The sequence below is a fragment of the Dendropsophus ebraccatus genome, chromosome 1 (genome assembly GCF_027789765.1).
Source record: "Dendropsophus ebraccatus isolate aDenEbr1 chromosome 1, aDenEbr1.pat, whole genome shotgun sequence".
NCBI classification, from domain to species: Eukaryota; Metazoa; Chordata; class Amphibia; order Anura; family Hylidae; genus Dendropsophus; species Dendropsophus ebraccatus.
The window spans coordinates 146,614,009-146,631,855 of NC_091454.1; the positions used below are offsets into that span (position 1 = coordinate 146,614,009).

Below are 17,847 nucleotides of genomic sequence, written 5' to 3' on the forward strand. Positions count from 1 at the left end.
GGGGGTGGGGGGAGTGTGTCCACAGCTAGTAGTGACAGTTGCCTGGTTTCACAATCTGAACTGCTTAATCAGAAAAGGGAGCAGCTCCAGACTTGTTGCTTTCTGTAACCATAGGAGCGAGTCCAAGCTTTCTCTTCTTTTCAGTGTTTTTTAGCTCTACGTGGACTGAAGTGCAAGAAAAATGTCCTCTAATACATGCATTGCAGGTAAGTCTATGTAAGAATTGTATGTTAGTGGATCTTACCTTCATATTCCATTTTCTGTGTTGTTACTGTTTAGAAAAGTTGTTAGTTTGAAAACTTGCTGGTTTAACCTAAAGAACACCTTTCAAAAGAACAAACAGTGAGGAGAGCAAAGCACGACAACGCGCACTTCTCCCAGCTCTTTCTAATCTGTCACAGTCACAACACTCAGACCCCACTGTCGGCCAAACATGCCGCTCGATGTGTTGAAAGCTCCTGTGTAAGGGGAAGACCAGAGAGGTAACTGTCGCCGGAACAATTGTTCTGCCAACAGTGTACAACAAAGTGTATACCCACATTAAGTCCCTCTACCGATGCCCATGTACAGGCGCACCAGTAAGCCAGGCACCCTGGGCCCTCTTTTTTATAAAATCTCTTTTTTTTGGCTGTGATTTCCAAAAACAATTAGTAAATCTGTGCTGTTTTATAAATATCTATATACATTTTTTGTGTTTCTCTGCTGAATAGTTTGTCGTATTATTGTAGTGCAGAAACTTCCTAAGCAGTGTCCAGAAGTCAAACATTTTCTACAAAGCTTTTCCATTTGGTTAGGTCAATAGTAGACTAGGGCTACACAGTTATATGAAATCAAACGACCAAACTGTGCATGCAATCTTTCTGCGACTTGCTGAAAAAGCAAAAAGTTCAAGCTCCAGCGATATTTTACCATGAAGTAGGGCATTTACAGAATGGGAAAGCATGGAGTGGTCATGTCTTCATTTTAAACAATTTAGTAAAACAAATGGCAACAGTAGTGGGTATACCCCAACAAAAATGTCAATGTCTCAATAACTTGTCATCTGTCCTTGAGCATGAATTACAGCTTGACAACAGCGTCTCATGCCATTCACAAGTCAATTATTTGTCTGCTGAGGCATGGCATCCCATTCTTTTTAAAGGGCGGTCATTAGGTCATTGAGGTTGTGGGGTATATTGCCCTTGAAAATGAAATTAGGCGTGTGTTATTCATGCAGAGGTACAATGACTGGAATAATGTTATTCATGTATGGACTTGTTATTGTACCATTCACATTGTGTAGTGCAGTTCTGTATTGATTAGACACACCTGCCCACACTGTAACACCACCACCTAACAAGCTCCTTGTTAGAGAACAGCAAGAATGCGAAAAAGGGCTGAAACATTAAACAGTTGGACATGTGCATTTAAAGGTTTAGAGGTCACAATCGGTTCATAACATTATTATATATTATAACAAGTTCATCCTGAAACTTCACCCACAAGCCAAATATCCCTGACTTTTAGTAGTGCCCTATTAAGGTGCATTTACACAGAAAGATTATTTGACAGATTATCTGCCAAAGATTTGAATCCAAAGCCAGAAACAGACGAAAAACAGAGATCAGGTCATAAAGAAAAGCCTGAGATTTTTCCTCTTTTAAATTCATTCCTAGCTTTGGGTTCAAAACTTTGGCAGATAATCGATATTTAAAAATCGTTAATCGTTCGATTGGCCAAATTATCGCTGTCGTGTAAACGCAGCATTACACCAAACAATTATTGACTCTACTTAGCTGATTACTGGCCGCACGGGCTGATAATCATTTAGTGTTATAGGCCATGTTAAAAGGCAATAATCAGCCGACATACACAATGCCGGATGATTGTTGTCTTAAAGCATGTTTTAAAAAAACGACCATGATAGCGACGGTCTGCTGCCGACGCTCTCTTCTATGGGTTACCTGGAAAATCCAAAGATTGTCCGGGCAGCCCCTCCTGCAGTTCTCAGTGGCCCCCTGCTTCTACCTGCTCCATGTCAGTGCATGTAATAGCCCAGACAGTGAGCGGGAAACGAGTAGCAAGTCAGCTCTGAACTGACAGGCTGGCGCTCACTTGCTCCAAAATATCAGGCCTGGTAATAGGGCTTTAAGTGTGAAAATAAACTTCAACTACTTTTGAGAAATGCTTGTAAATAAAAAAAACATTTGGCAATACAATAATTATGTGTACATCAGAAGCATTTCTGCCTTGAAATACACTTTTTTTTGCAGCTTTTTTACATTATGTGAATCCAGCCTAATGGAAAGATTTGCACCTCTTCCACGTTTGGTATCCTCTCCTGGTATTGGCTCACAAATACTGATGTAAAATACTACTATACTGCCTTGTGAAAGCAGCCTAAAGTAGGTTATCGGAATTGCTGCGTAATGTGCAATTCACAGGGTATACATTGTTGCATAGTTCTCTGAGACATCACACAGGATAAACTGGTACAGACTGTGAACTGACCTAAATGAACACACACATCATACACATACATAAAACTGGAGAGCTGTCAGGTCCAGTTTTTCCTGAATACACTTGGGGCCTGTGACAGTGGAGTTTATTTACTTGTAACCATCAATCAGTCCTAATTAGAGATGAGTGAATTTACAGTAGCTCGGTAATATGCTTATTAGCCTGCTGCCTTTGAAGTTTGTGTCTCTTCCCCCCGGGTGCCTGGAAAACCTGGATCCAGTCCTGTGAGAGGTTTCCCAGGTCTGGATTCAGCTTTTCCAGGCAACTGGGGTGGAGCGGCATGGACTTCAAAGGCAGCCAGCTGATAAGCAGATTGCAGAACTAATGAAGCGATTCGCTTTGTTTGTACTGTAAATTTGCTCATCTCTAGTCCTGAAATGTAATACATTCAGAAAGTCTTCAGCCCTTCACACTTTGGTATAATGCTGCCTTGTGGTAAAATAATGAACTCAATACCTCATAATGAGAATGTAAAAACAGAACTTGCAAATTCAAAAAGAAAAAAACTAAAATTCTGCACAGACATTATGATTCAGGCCTTTCCTATAACGATTACAATCTAACCTTGGGGGCCTCCTATTTCTCTTGCTCATCTTTAAGGTGTTTCCACATCTTGAATAGGGTACACCTTTGAGAAATTCAGTTGACTTAAAAAAACAGAAACCAAACAACTAAAAAACAATAGTGGTAGAATGATAATATTTTTTATTATGCCAAAGTGTTTATTGGTGCAAACATTTTATATACAGTTTAAATATAACTCGTCCATCACTGGGATGAGAATATAGAATATTAGGTATATAGGAATGGGCAGGTCATAAGGTATATGTACCTGTTATGCCCTGCTTATATGCCAGAAGCCACTATGGTTGGGTGTCCTCTGCACCAAGCAGGAAAAACTGTACCCTATGTGGTTGTCAGTCTGAGAGTCTGACTGTCAAGTCCTTCATGTATGTAAAGATAGTAGGAAAGGTTCTGCTGAGTGAAGATAAGTGCATATATGTCACTGTGCACTCTTTTAGAGATCCAGAGGTTGGAAATTCTTAAGCGATAGAATTCATCCACTTGTCATCCAACGCAGTTCCTCCCTCAGGCATTGGTACGGCAGGTAGCCACAGGGTTCCTCAGGGATGTTTGTGAGATGATCTGGTAAAAGTCAGTGGTCACCAAGTCAGGTGTTTAATGTATATATTTTGTCACTGGAGTGCCGTGCCTGTGCACATATATGCACAGGAATGCTAGTAAAAGGATCTGTCACAGGTAATATAACCTAAAGAAAGTAGGATATAGATAGATTTATAATGAAAATATGAAGCCCCAGATAATAAATCCAACTATACACACATGTCCAGAATATTCCTCTGGGGAGGGGAGGAGGAGAAGGTACCTTTGTCAGTGTGTGATTTCAGTCATAGTAAGTGTCCACAGTTAATCCAACATCAATTTTTTTAAGCCGAAATGACATATGGGTCCATTTAGACAAACCCCCTAAATGTAGACAGATGTATAAATGTTAGGATAATGTGCAGACACCCTAATGTGTTAGGGTGTAGCCACATTAAGCTGCCTGCTTAGCCAAACTGGTAACATGCATTGCTGGGAATTGACAGGATTAAATAAGAATAGGAGTAAACAAACTTACATCGGTATTGTCTCCATTATCCCTCCTATGTTCGGAATAAATGGGCAATAGCTTAGATGACTACTATGCCCAGGTAATATTGTGCCAGGAACACAATGTCTTAAGGGGCAGCCAAAGTAAGCTGCCTGGTTTTCTGAACTGGTTACATGATCAGCTGGGAACTGACAGGAATAGTTAGAATAGGAGTGAACTATTCAGATCCTGGGGTTGTTGGCGCTGTGACGTGTTCATATGTCCTCAGACTTAGAAAAGCACAACCTTATCTATGTAAGATTTCAAAGCCGACAATGCATATCAAAGCAAAATCCAAGCCATGAGCTAATGTTCAGATGGTAAGCCATCGCTGTGCCACCCCACTAAAAAGCTGGCCTGGAGGTGGCAATAAAGCGGGTAAAGAACTCTGTCAGAAACAAGGTTCTCTACTCTGATGAAACCAAGACTAAACTTTCCCTTTTGTAGATGTTTTTTATTTATAACTATAGTTATTTATAACTATAAACTAAACTTTGTGGCCTCAACTCTAAGCATCACTTCTGGAGGAAACCAGGAATGTCTCATGACTTCCCTACAGTGAAGCATGGAGGTGGCAGTATCATGCTGTTGGGTGTTTTCAGCAGTTGGGACAGGGAGGTTGGTCAGGGCTGAGGAAAAGCTGAATGGAGTACAGTGATATTCCTGATGAAAACCTGATCCAGAGTGGTCTGGTCCTCAGACTTGGCTGAAGAGTCACCTTTCAACAAGAAACTGACCCCATGCACACAGCCAAGACAACACAGGAGTGGCTAAGATCTTAGCAATCTTAGTGTCCTTAAAGGGGTTGTCCAGGATTTTTCAATAAACTAACATAACATTGACCTCTGTGGGTGTTGTATGTTCTATATATAGTCACATGACCACGCTGCCTGTGTTTTCTTTACTTCCTGTGAGGTCACGTTCCCTTTCTGTTTCCTTGTTCTGCCAGTGAGGGAACAGTGAGTCATCAGGTGGGTGGGGCATACCTCCAAATTGATTGAGGCCCATCCCTGTAGGAGGAGCTAACATCTGAGCCCAGTAGAAACTGCAGCAGTAAGGGCAGCATGACATGGAGGAGACCAGGAGCTGATAGCCATGTTGTGGGGGGTACAGAGGTTAGCCATGTTACTTTGTAGTGCTGGAGTCAAATGCCACCAAGGATAACAGCAGCATGTTGGTCCCTCCCATGGCTGCTGCAGCCAAAAGCATTCGAGGGCCGAGCCGGGATCAGCGCCATTATGGCGCAGACCCCGGCCGAGTAAGGACACGGCAATCGCCCCTCCGTGACAACGTCGCGGGGGGTGATCTCCCCACTAGACACCAGGGATGAGGCTGCATGAAGTATTCAGATGCAGCTGTCAACTTTGACAGCTGCATCTGAATATTTAATTAGCGGGCATGGCGATCGGACCGTGCCCGCTAATAGTCGCGGTCCCGGGCTACATGCGGCACTCGTCTCTTTGGCGGTTCAGAGCGGGGCCGCCACGCGGCACCGCTCTGAACTTCCCTAGGCGGCCCAGGATGTATGGGTACGCCCATTGTCGACTAGGGGTTAACAAAATTAGCAAACATTTTTTACATTATTTTTTTCACTTTGTCATTATGGGGTATTGAGTGCAGAATGATCGGGGAGAATTTTTTTTATTTTTAGCCCAGGACTGCAGCATCAAAATGTGAAAAAAGTGGAGGACCTGGATACTTAAAGGAGAACTATCAGCAGGTTTGTGCAAATGAACCTGCTAATATCCCCCTTCAGCTCTTTACCTGATGTTTACAGCCCTGGCCTTCTTTCTTCTTTCTGTCCTGCCCTTTTGGAGCATTTTGATGCTCAGCACATATGTAAATGAGGTCCTTAGGAGCACCGCCCCACAGAGCACCCCCCCTCGGCCCACCCGCTGCCTCCTATGCATGTTTATATATGCATAACTATACCGGTCTCTGGCACGTCTCCCTGTCTTCCCGCATCAGAAACTGGCATAATTAAGCATATATGAACATACATAGAAGGCGGCCGACCGAGGGGAGTGCTCTGTGGGTACCTCATTTGCATGTGTGCTGCACATCAAAATGGTCCAAAACAGCAGGTAAGGAGCTGAAGGGGGATATTGGCAGGTTTGTTTACACGAACCTGCTGATAGTTCCCCTTTAAAGGACACCTGTCACCCCCCGTGCCGGGGTGACAGGCTCCCGACCCCCTGTTAGACTCCCCTATACTCACGTGATCCCGCCGGGTCCCGCTTCCTGAGCCGGTTGGGTCACGGAGATTTCAGCGCCCGAAGCCCGGCGCGCGCGCTGACAGCAGAGTCAGATGCCCATAGAGAATGAATGGGGAGTCCGATGCTCCGTCATTTTCTATGGGCATCGGACCCATCTCTCAGCGTGCGCGCCGGGCTTCGGGCGCTGAAATCTCCGTGACCCAACCGGCTCAGGAAGCGGGACCCGGCGGAATCACGTGAGTATAGGGGGCTCTAACAGGGGGTCGGGAGCCTGTCACCCCGGAACGGGGGGTGACAGGTACTCTAATAAAATCCTTTTTTTCAGATTCATTATCAGTAAGGAGCCTTTCGAATTAATGTAACATTTTATTTTCAGTCCCTTTTCTGTTTAGTTATGGGAAGCCTGTCCACTATTATAACACATTCTCTGATTCATGTCTCCCCGTTCTAGGCTTTTTAAGTTATATTTATTGGTCTTCCTTTCTCTAAGCTCTCCCCTCTATCCTGAACGCAGCAGCCAGGCTCATCTTCCTCTCCAGCCATTATACTGATGTCTCCCCCCTGTGCCAGTCACTGCACTGGTTACCGATTAAATATAGAACACCGTTCAAACTCCTCACCCTCACCCATAAAGCTCTCCACAACTCTGCCCCTCCATACATCTCCTCCCTCATCTCCACCTACCATCCTTCCCGTGCTCTGCGTTCTGCTAATGACCTCACACTAACCTCTTCCATAATTAGAATCTCTCACTCCTGCCTCCAAGACTTCTCTCGTGCTGCACCAGTTCTCTGGAACTCCCTACCCAAATACCTCAGACTTATTTCCAGCATCCCCAGTTTTAAGCGTGCCCTGAAGACCCATCTCTTCAGGCGTGCTTATAACATTTTGTAATCTCGTCTCCCTCTGCTATCCCTTCTCCATCCTCTCTACAACCTCGGTGCTATTTACACTGTCCTAGTTATCTGAGCTCAGAGCTTTTGACTGGCTTGCCCAGATTCTATGTACAATGACTGGAACATTGACAAATAAAGCACTTGTTGCCTCTCGTGTTACTCCCAGTCATCCTAGTCTGTACGCTCTTGAGAGCAGGTCTCTAATTCTGTATTTTAATTTATTCATTGTATAATTTATTATATAACCTGTAATTTATTTATATATTTAAATAAGCGCTGTGGAATCTGTTGGCGCTATACAAATAAATATTATTATTATTATTATGTTAGACTTATGAAATGTTATTTCTGTCCAGCATAGTTGTATATTTAGTAAGAGAACTCTTATGCTAATGAAAGGCATTATCTATGTTGATTCAATCATAATACATTTAGTGCCCTTGCATGCTTTAGTTTAATTATATGTAAGCCAACAGATATCAGATAATATTTATTCAGCTTATATAGTTTAATATATTTTACCACTGAAAATAAGGTTTATGGGATATGCAGATTGTACAGGTTTAAACCCTTAATCATGGGCTAGCTTCAGTTTCCATTGGTGACCACAGCTTTTAGCTGCTGATAGTTGCTAGCAGCCCCAGGGCATGAGGCCAGCTCAGCTCTTATGCCCACGTCCATACTTCCCCAGGGCACTTCCACCACACATGTACAGCAGAATGTGTTATGGCTATTATAATGACCTGTTAAAAAAATAGTAGTTAATCCTAATATATTTGAATCAAATTGTAATTAAATAGAATTTACTTAATAAAACATGTAATGTAGCAGTTGAATATGTATTGCAATGGTTTCTATGTTTTTGTTTGAAAAATTCTAATTTACAGACTGTCCCTACCTGTCATGGATAAAAACTTTTGACGTCACCTAGACATGAAAACTGGAAGGCTCCCACAGCATCAGTAGTTGGAAATTAATTGCAAGCTTTATTTACATCAACTGGTATAGCAAATGCAACGCTTCAACCAACTTGGGCCTTTATCAAGCATAACTATACATTACCCAGTGCTCTCTTAAATATACAGTGTATCATATATTGTCCAGAAGGGGAGAGGGGAGAAGACAGGGGGTAGGTAGGACAGAGGTACAGTTAAATCCAAAAGATGGAGGGGTAAATCCAGGATGGGGGCATCAATCCAGGTGCTGGAACAGCAAATGGAGCTCATAGTATGCATCTGATAACTCAGTATACAGATATTGTATAATAACAATAACAATATATATAACAACAGGTAACAACAATATACATACCAAATGATCACTGATAACAGAAAGAATTGATATAGTGGGGAATATGCAAAGATCTATCAGTGGAACCTGTATAAAACTTCATATAGAAAGTGAAGGGCTGGTTGTTACTTGTGGTGCCACACTTTTCATCGAGCCAGAAAATGCAGGATGATTCCCGCTCCATGGAGAACTTTCTATGAACTGTCCAGCACCTGGATTTATGCCCCCATCCTGGATTTACTCCTCTAACTTTTGCATTTTGCTGTACCTCCCTACCCCTGGTCTCCTCCCCCTGTCCCCTACTGGACAATATATGATACACTGTATATTTAAGAGAGCACTTGGTGATGTATAGTTATGCTTGATAAAGACCCAAGTCGGTCAAAACGTTGCAATACCAGTTGATGAAAATAAAGCTTGCAATTCATTTACTACTACGGATGCTGTGGGATCCTTTCAGTTTTCGAGTTCTTGTGTCCACATCAGGGACACAGGCATTCACCATAACTCAACTGATTGATCTGATCCCAATCCATTTAGAGAACAAGTGTGGAGAGATGCACAGTGTCATGGGCAGGGGCGTAGCTAATGTCTCTTGGGCCCTGGTGCAAGAGGTCAACTTGGGCCCCCCCCCCCCTTTCTCGATGCTATTGGTAGATATATATCTCAAGACTGATATTACCAATAATACCAGTATACAGGAAATATTATCACCGTACATATTACCGCCATACTGTTACTAAACAAATCCTGTTTACTGAGACCCATATTACCAGTACACAAGGGGAAATATTACTGCCACACCACAACCCTCACCACCATATTGTTACTGACCAAATCCAGTATACTAAATCCAATAAAACACAGTACCGGATAACAACAAATAATACCACCACATACTGACTAACACCACTGCTGCTACTGACTAATACCACCACATACTGACTAACACCACCACTGCTACTGAATATAATCCTCTGTACATAGACCAATATCACCTCATCCAGTCATATAGAGGTGGATGCAGCTCCACACAGGCTCTATACACCATATAAATTACAGTGCAGTTATATCAAGTGACTCACAGGGGACGTCTTCTCTGATCGTAGTTCTTCCCTTTTCATCTTCTTCTCCATCTGTCCTGGGCCGTTATGAGAACGTCTGAGCCACGAATCCACAGAATCTGCCAGACAGACATATTAGTCTCCTCACACTGACACCATCCTCATCTCTATACACACTGCACATCTGTACTGTCCCCTTTACACCCTCATTTAGTAGCTAGCCCTGACACTATGTGATCCCCTTATAGTACATATCCCCCTCTGTGCATGCCCTATTGTATACACCCCCCATGTAGTCCACCTTATAGATGGCCCCCCAATGTTTCCCCCTTATAGATGCCCCCCCATGTTATCCCCCATATAGATGCCCCCCATGTTATCCCCCATATAGATGGCCCCCCATTTTATCCCCCTTACAGATGCCCCCCATGTTGTCCCCTCCTCCTGCCCCTTCATCACCATACTACCACCCCCTTCATCCTCCTGCCCTCCATCATCATACCACTACACTCTTCATCATCCTCTTGTTCCTTCATCATCATACCACTACACCCCCATCATCTTTTGTTTCATCATCATCATACCACTACACCCCCCATCATCCTCTTGTTCCATCATCATCATACCACTACACCCCCATCATCCTCTTGTTCCATCATCCTCATACCACTACACCCCCCATCATCCTCTTGTTCCATCATCATCATACCACTACACCCCCCATCATCCTCTTGTTCCATCACCATACCACTACACCCCCATCATCCTCTTTTTCCATCATCCTCATACCACTACACCCCCCATCATCCTCTTGTTCCATCATCATCATACCACTACACCCCCATCATCCTCTTGTTCCATCATCATCATACCACTACACCCCCCATCATCCTCTTGTTCCATCATCATCATACCACTACACCCCCATCATCCTCTTGTTCCATCATCATCATACCACTACACCCCCCATCATCCTCTTGTTCCATCATCATCATACCACTACACCCCCATCATCCTCTTGTTTCATCATCATACCACTACACCCCCATCATCCTCTTGTTTCATCATCATACCACTACACCCCCCATCATCCTCTTGTTCCATTATCATCATACCACTACACCCCCATCATCCTCTTGTTCCATCATCATACCACTACACCCTCATCATCCTCTTGTTCCATCCTCATACCACTACACCCCCATCATCCTCTTGTTTCATCATCATACCACTACACCCCTCATCATCCTCTTGTTCCATCATCATCATACCACTACACCCCCATCATCCTCTTGTTCCTTCATCATACCACTACACCCCCCATCATCCTCTTGTTCCATCATCATACCACTACACCTCCCATCATCCTCTTGTTCCATCATCATCATACCACTACACCCCCATCATCCTCTTGTTCCTTCATCATACCACTACACCCCCCATCATCCTCTTGTTTCATCATCATCATCATACCACTACACCCCCATCATCCTCTTGTTCCATCATCATACCACTACACCCCTCATCGTCCTCTTGTTTCATCATCATCATACCACTACACCCCCATCATCCTCTTGTTCCATCATCATCATCATACCACTACACCCCCCATCATCCTCTTGTTTCATCATCATCATACCACTACACCCCCATCATCCTCTTGTTCCATCATCATCATCATACCACTACACCCCCCATCATCCTCTTGTTTCATCATCATCATACCACTACACCCCCATCATCCTCTTGTTCCATCATCATACCACTACACCCCCATCATCCTCTTGTTCCATCATCATACCACTACACCCCTCATCATCCTCTTGTTTCATCATACCACTACACCCCCCACCACCATACCACTACACCCCCCATCATCCTCTTGTTCCATGATCATACCACTACATCCCCATCATCCTCTTGTTCCTTCACCATACCACTACACCCCCCATCATCCTCTTGTTCCTTCACCATACCACTACACCCCCATCATCCTCTTGTTCCATCATCATACCACTACACCCCCATCATCCTCTTGTTCCATCATCATACCACTACACCCCTCATCATCCTCTTGTTTCATCATACCACTACACCCCCCATCATCATACCACTACACCCCCCATCATCCTCTTGTTCCATGATCATACCACTACACCCCCCATCATCCTCTTGTTCCTTCATCATACCACTACACCCCCCATCATCATACCACTACACCCCCCATCATCCTCTTGTTCCATGATCATACCACTACACCCCCCATCATCCTCTTGTTCCTTCATCATACCACTACACCCCCCATCATCATACCACTACACCCCCCATCATCCTCTTGTTCCATCATCATACCACTACACCCCCCATCATCCTCTTGTTCCTTCACCATACCACAACACCCCCCATCATCCTCTTGTTCCTTCACCATACCACTACACCCCCCATCATCCTCTTGTTCCTTCACCATACCACTACACCCCCCATCATCCTCTTGTTCCTTCACCATACCACTACACCCCCCATCATCCTCTTGTTCCTTCACCATACCACTACACCCCCATCATCCTCATACCACTACACCCCCCATCATCCTCTTGTTCCTTCATCACCATACCACTACAGCCCCCATCATCCTCTTGTTCCACCATCATACCACTACACCCCCATCATCCTCTTGTTCCATCATCATCATACCACTACAGCCCCCATCATCCTCTTGTTCCACCACCATACCACTACACCTCCCATCATCCTCTTGTTCCACCACCATACCACTACACCCCCCATCATGCCCTTTAAAACAAAAAAATCTTTACTCACCTGAATGGTCCCTCTAGTCTTCTAGTCACGCGCGCTGGCGGGCTTCTCGCTGCGGGGGCGGGGCTTCCCGCGGAGGGGGCGGAGCTTCGCGGGACCTGTCTTTTTGCCTACCTGATGCTCCCAGCCCCGCACGTCAGCCGGGGGCCGTCCCAGCCTCCTCTTGTGATCGCAGGCAAAACATTGCTTGCGGTCACAAGAGGGAGTGGGAGGCGGGCAGTACAGTGGCAAGGGGGGGCCTCGGCGACCGCCGCGACCGTGGTAGCTGCGCCACTGCAAGCAGCTTCGGGGACACAGCAAGGTGGCATGGGGGGCCCAGCCGGGCCCCCCTGGCTGGCGGGCCGGGTCGCAACTGCGACCGTTGCGACCCCTGTAGCTACGCCACTGGTCATGGGCCTCACTTCCCCCTCTGTATCTGTGTGAGCGAGATGGCCCCATAGACTTTCATTATGCATCCATCTTGGTCACGTGACAAGTAGCCAGGAGAGAACATGCTAAGCTTAGACTACTCCCCATTCTTTCTAAAACCAATAAAAGATTTTGTTTTGTGTCTCTGACCTATTTAAAGGTTTTTATGCGACAGTGGCCATATAAGGGCTCATGCACATGGCTATGTTTTGGATCATCAGTACGGTATACCCTGTGGATCCTAAATATAGCACCCATGGAAATCTCTGTTTACATGTTGTATCGCCAGGGCCGTATTTACCACTAGGCACCCGTGGTCCGGTGCCTACTCTCCCACCTCCTGGTCAGACTTGCCAGTAAATCTGGTGACTTTTTGAGGGGGGTGGGGAAGGTATGTTCAGGCCTGCTATGGCTGTGAAGCCTGGAGCTATTACCTACCAATCCTGTGGTGAGAATTCCATCAGACAGCATACAGACGGCTCTAATCATTGATTCAATGTGGAAATTTATGTTATAAGCAGTTAAAAACCATGAAAATGTGATTCAATGTTTCTACAAGTAAAGAAATGCATGTGGCCAAAACCACGCTCCCACGCTGGGGCGTCTTCAGGTTTTGTGCCTAGGGCAGCAGCAGATCTTAATACGGCCCGGTATATCACATTGATTTGTCAAAGTTTTTCCTCACTGAATCCATATAAAAAGTGCAACTTTCCATGGATGTTGTATTGTGGTGGGCTAAACCTCAACTTTAAAATAAAAGACTAACCTGAGTACTTTTTTTTTTTTTTCAGAATGAACACTTTAAATTACAACCCAAAGGACCACTATGTGTATAAATAAAGTAGCTTGAAACCGTCCACTTTTGAATGATATTTCCCAAACCATTTTACTATGCAAAATGGCTTACCGGCTATCTAATGGATATGTCGGTCTGCCCTCCCGCTATGGCCTTGGTGACAGCTATCAGCACCATGTGGATGCAGGCAGGAGGTCTCCTCGTTGGAACACCAAAGACATAGGGAGTAATCGATATGGGCTGGAATCACCAAGGCTTCATGGTCTATCTGAGCTGGAGAGGAACATAGAGGTGAACCTTTTATACAATAGAATTTTCTTATTCTTTCTATACAAATATTCTATTTAGGTGAAACATCTTCCATATATGTTACAATTATGTTATGATTTGGGGTATAAAGTTTAAAAATGATAACATTTTATTAGGGATGGTCCGTATGAACCCGAACGCTCGGCATCAGATTCCCGCTGTCTGCCCGCTCCGTGGAGCGGGTGAATACAGCGGGAGGACCGCCTGGAAAAAAGGGATACAGCCTATGGCTATGGCTGTATCCCAGTTTTCCAGGCGGTCCTCCCGCTGTATCCACCCTCTCCACGGAGCGGGCAGACAGTGGGAATCATTACTGAGAGTTCGGGTTCGTACAAACCCGAACCGAACTCTGTTCGGACCATCCCTACATTTTATCACATTATGTTATTGTTTAGGATAGCCAATATTATTAAGATCAATGGATGTCTGACACTGGAATCCTCGGAAATCCTCCTTGTGATAGAGACGCCAATCAGAACAATATTTTACTTACATTGGTCTGTGCTGAAGCTTAGACTATACAGTATATTATCAGTGCAACACCACTTCCCGGGCTCACTGGCAGCTAATTGACAGCTGTCTGGCTGTACACAGTATAGGTATCTAGCTGCCAAACATAACCAGTGGGTAGAGGGAATGGGTCTTTGTGAATATCGAGGACTACCCAGAATGCACTCTACTACTGCCCTGTGCTTGGTGTCCTCTATGCGCTCTGGCTTTAGGCTACCCACATTGTATAGAAATACAAGTTTTCTTTAGGTGAATGGAGCTATGTTGCAAGTTACCTGCAAAGCTGGGTGACTGGGAGCTCTGATGTGTAGGGGAGAAAGCGTGGCAAGGACCATTGATATACAGAGAAAACTTTGCAGGAGCCACAGCACTAAACTGATGTTGTCGCCCTGTCATTTTAAGGATTGTTGGAAATCTTGGCAGTCATATCCCAACCGGTCAACAACTAAGAACATTATTCAGCAATATAAGTACTAGTGGGCATAAATCAAAGTAAACCCATTTATTTTTATACTGGCACAAATATACTCCAACTAAATCAAAGATATGTCAGGAAGCAAAGAGAGCCAGCACAGGGCACCTCAGCTCCGCAAGACACAATAGGGATAGTAAACCCTAAATCAGCAATGCAAGTAGAAGATTGAGGGTCTCAGAATAGCAGTCAGGTATTTTTTGTATTCAGTCCACCATAAATATGCAATAAAAGCATCACTGGATGCTATTTCAAGACCCTCTGTCTTCGCTATGACCCTATTTGCACAACAATATTGATATGTCATATGCACAAGCTAGATGCAGCGATTTTGTTTGCATTTACTACACATGAGAAAGTTGTAGTAAAGCAACAGGCAAGTGATGAACATAGAGCAGGAGAGGTTTTCTATGGGGATTTGCTGCTGCTCTGGACAGTTCCTGTCTCGTCCAGAGATGTCAGCAGAGAGCACTGTGTCACACTGAAAAGAAAACAACATTTCCTGCAGGACTTACAGCAGCTGATAAGTATGGGAAGACTTAATATTTTTAAATAGAAGTAAATTACAAATCTGCATAACTTTCTGAAACCAGTTGATTTGAAAGAAAAAGATTTTCGCTGGATTACGCCTGGGTAAGGTGCTAATCGCAGTAATGTGCTCTTATAGGAATGCAAATAAATAGTGTTATTTCCAACTTAAATGGCCGTATAATTATATATCAATGCTAGTACATCTTTTTGTAAGCCTACATACTTATTTCAAGGAATTTTGCCATCTCATAGAATAATGTCATTAAGTATAATGTTCTAAGGATATGTCACTACTTTATGATTATTGGGTTCACAAGTTTTGGGCCCCCCTGCTGGGTTTGAGAATGCAGGGGCCACAGCACTGATTCGGCATAGCAGTCTTACCTGTGCATTAATGGGGCGGCTGCAGTTCCTTGCACAGCTGAGTTGCAGTGAGTGTGGCTGTACAGAAAAAACAGCAAAGGAGCCACAAGGATGAATCAGTGCTGCGGGCCCTTTATTTTTACTATCATGGGGGATCCACAGGTCTGGCTCCTACTAATCATATAATCATGGCATACTCTAGCACTATGCCATTAGTTTATGAGATGGCAATGTACTTTTAGAGGGGTTTAAAGTACAGTCCTTGACTAAATCATGTACATTTTTCATTTTGTCCCCATAAAGGCTGCTGGACACTTGGAATCAGACAACTGGATGGGACACAGCAGAGACTACACCAAGCAGCCTGCCAGTCCACGGCAAACTGACAGAGCTAGATCTGTGAGTCCCCTCCGAGGGATCCATACACTAGAGTGCTATAGGTACAGAATGATATGAGCTCTCAATACCTTGTTAAACAAATAAAGGTTTATAAATTTGAAGCTTATACTAGTGCAGATTGCAAAAGCTGTTAGTTAATCTTCCCATTTTGCTAAGTGTATTTCTAAAGGTGAGGAATGATGGCCTAAAAGAGTCTTGAGTCTTGCAGGCCAAAAGTGTGTTTGCAGGAAATAGCAATGCCTGTTTATATTGACTCCTGCAGGATTTGGTCCAGAAGTATAGTTTTTACCAAAATTATACCTTTAACACTCAACAAAAGAGAAAAACCAAACCATATATAATGTAAGTTCCCACACAACAAACTATGAACCAAAACTGGTAGAAGCTTCATATTGCAGGGAAACATGTCTGTTCTATTTGTGGGTTTGTCTCTATATTTTGCTGCTATACAGATCATTCTGTGGGTTGTTCTTTAGCTGTGATAAGTAAAATTATATCTTTACAGCACAACATAAGATTTGAGAAATTTTAGATTTTAATTTTATATTGTAGCACTGTTTGTAGACACAGAACTAGTCTGAGACTAACACAGATATGTACTAAAATGAATTAAATTAATGAAAGACTAACATATTTCTGTGCTATACTTGCTATCAAAAGTGACAGAAACCCCAATGACAATAGGTCTGTATAGAAATATAAACAGAACTTAATTACAGCCTTTGTTCTGTTGTAAGCCCTGCTAGGTTATTATTATCAATTCAGTGGAGGACATATTACCTGTTTGGGTGCCCAGGGGCCCTGGTGAACGGTGGTGCTTACTTAGACTGCCCTCCCGGGAATCCAAGATACATGTCAGGAAACCCAGATAAAATTATAGAGGTTGCTGGGGATTTCCAATACATGTAGTGTTTCTGTATCATGCTACCTGCACTAAAAGCAGTGTAAGGTGGTGTTTTTTTTTTAAGGGGGTGGGTACAGAGGAGACCTATGTACACTAAAGGGGGTCATAAAAGAGACCTGTATGCTATATGGGGCAACAAGGGGACACAAAGGAAGCCTATATATACAATATGGAGGTACGGAGAAGTATACCATATGTGGGGACAGAGGGGCCTAGGGCACAGAGGGGGCCTATATATTGTGTGGGAGCACAGAGGAGTCCTGTATAAAATATGAGGCACAGATGGGGCCTGTATAATATATAGGGGCACATATGAGCCTAACTAGTACTTCGGGGAAAGAGAGGGCCTAACTACTATATAGGTTCACAAATTGGACCTAATACTGTATTGGAGCACAGAGGGGCATTTATCTCTTTGAGGTAATAAAGAGGCATGATACTATATGGGGGCATATAGGGGATCTAACTACTATATGGGAGCACAGAGGGGGTCTATTATATGAGGACACAAAGTGGGCATTATTTTTGTGTGTGCAATAAAGATGAGGCATTTGTATAAAGGTGTGGAGGGTACTAGAGAGAAGAGCCTAAAATGTCCAGCAGATTCAGCAGAGAGAAGTTGTGACAGGTAAAAACCTTCTTGAAAAATTTTGAATTACTCTGAACAGAGAGAGTGTCAACTGTGATTCACTCAAATAAGATGCCCCTGTGAGTCACTG

General features: G+C 43.9%; 1 protein-coding gene across 2 annotated transcripts in view; it reads left to right on the forward strand.

Annotated features, from left to right (window-relative positions):
- The first annotated feature begins 116 nt into the window (after nucleotides 1-116).
- The window catches only part of LOC138778365 (uncharacterized), a 58,804-nt gene continuing 41,073 nt past the window's right edge, over nucleotides 117-17,847 (forward strand). For both annotated transcript variants that reach the window (XM_069956440.1, XM_069956441.1), the window contains exons 1-3: nucleotides 117-206; nucleotides 13,636-13,931; nucleotides 16,129-16,265. In XM_069956440.1, coding sequence (XP_069812541.1) covers nucleotides 13,743-13,931; nucleotides 16,129-16,265 — 326 coding nt within the window. In that variant the 5' untranslated portion in view covers nucleotides 117-206; nucleotides 13,636-13,742. The remainder of the gene's footprint in view (nucleotides 207-13,635; nucleotides 13,932-16,128; nucleotides 16,266-17,847) is intronic.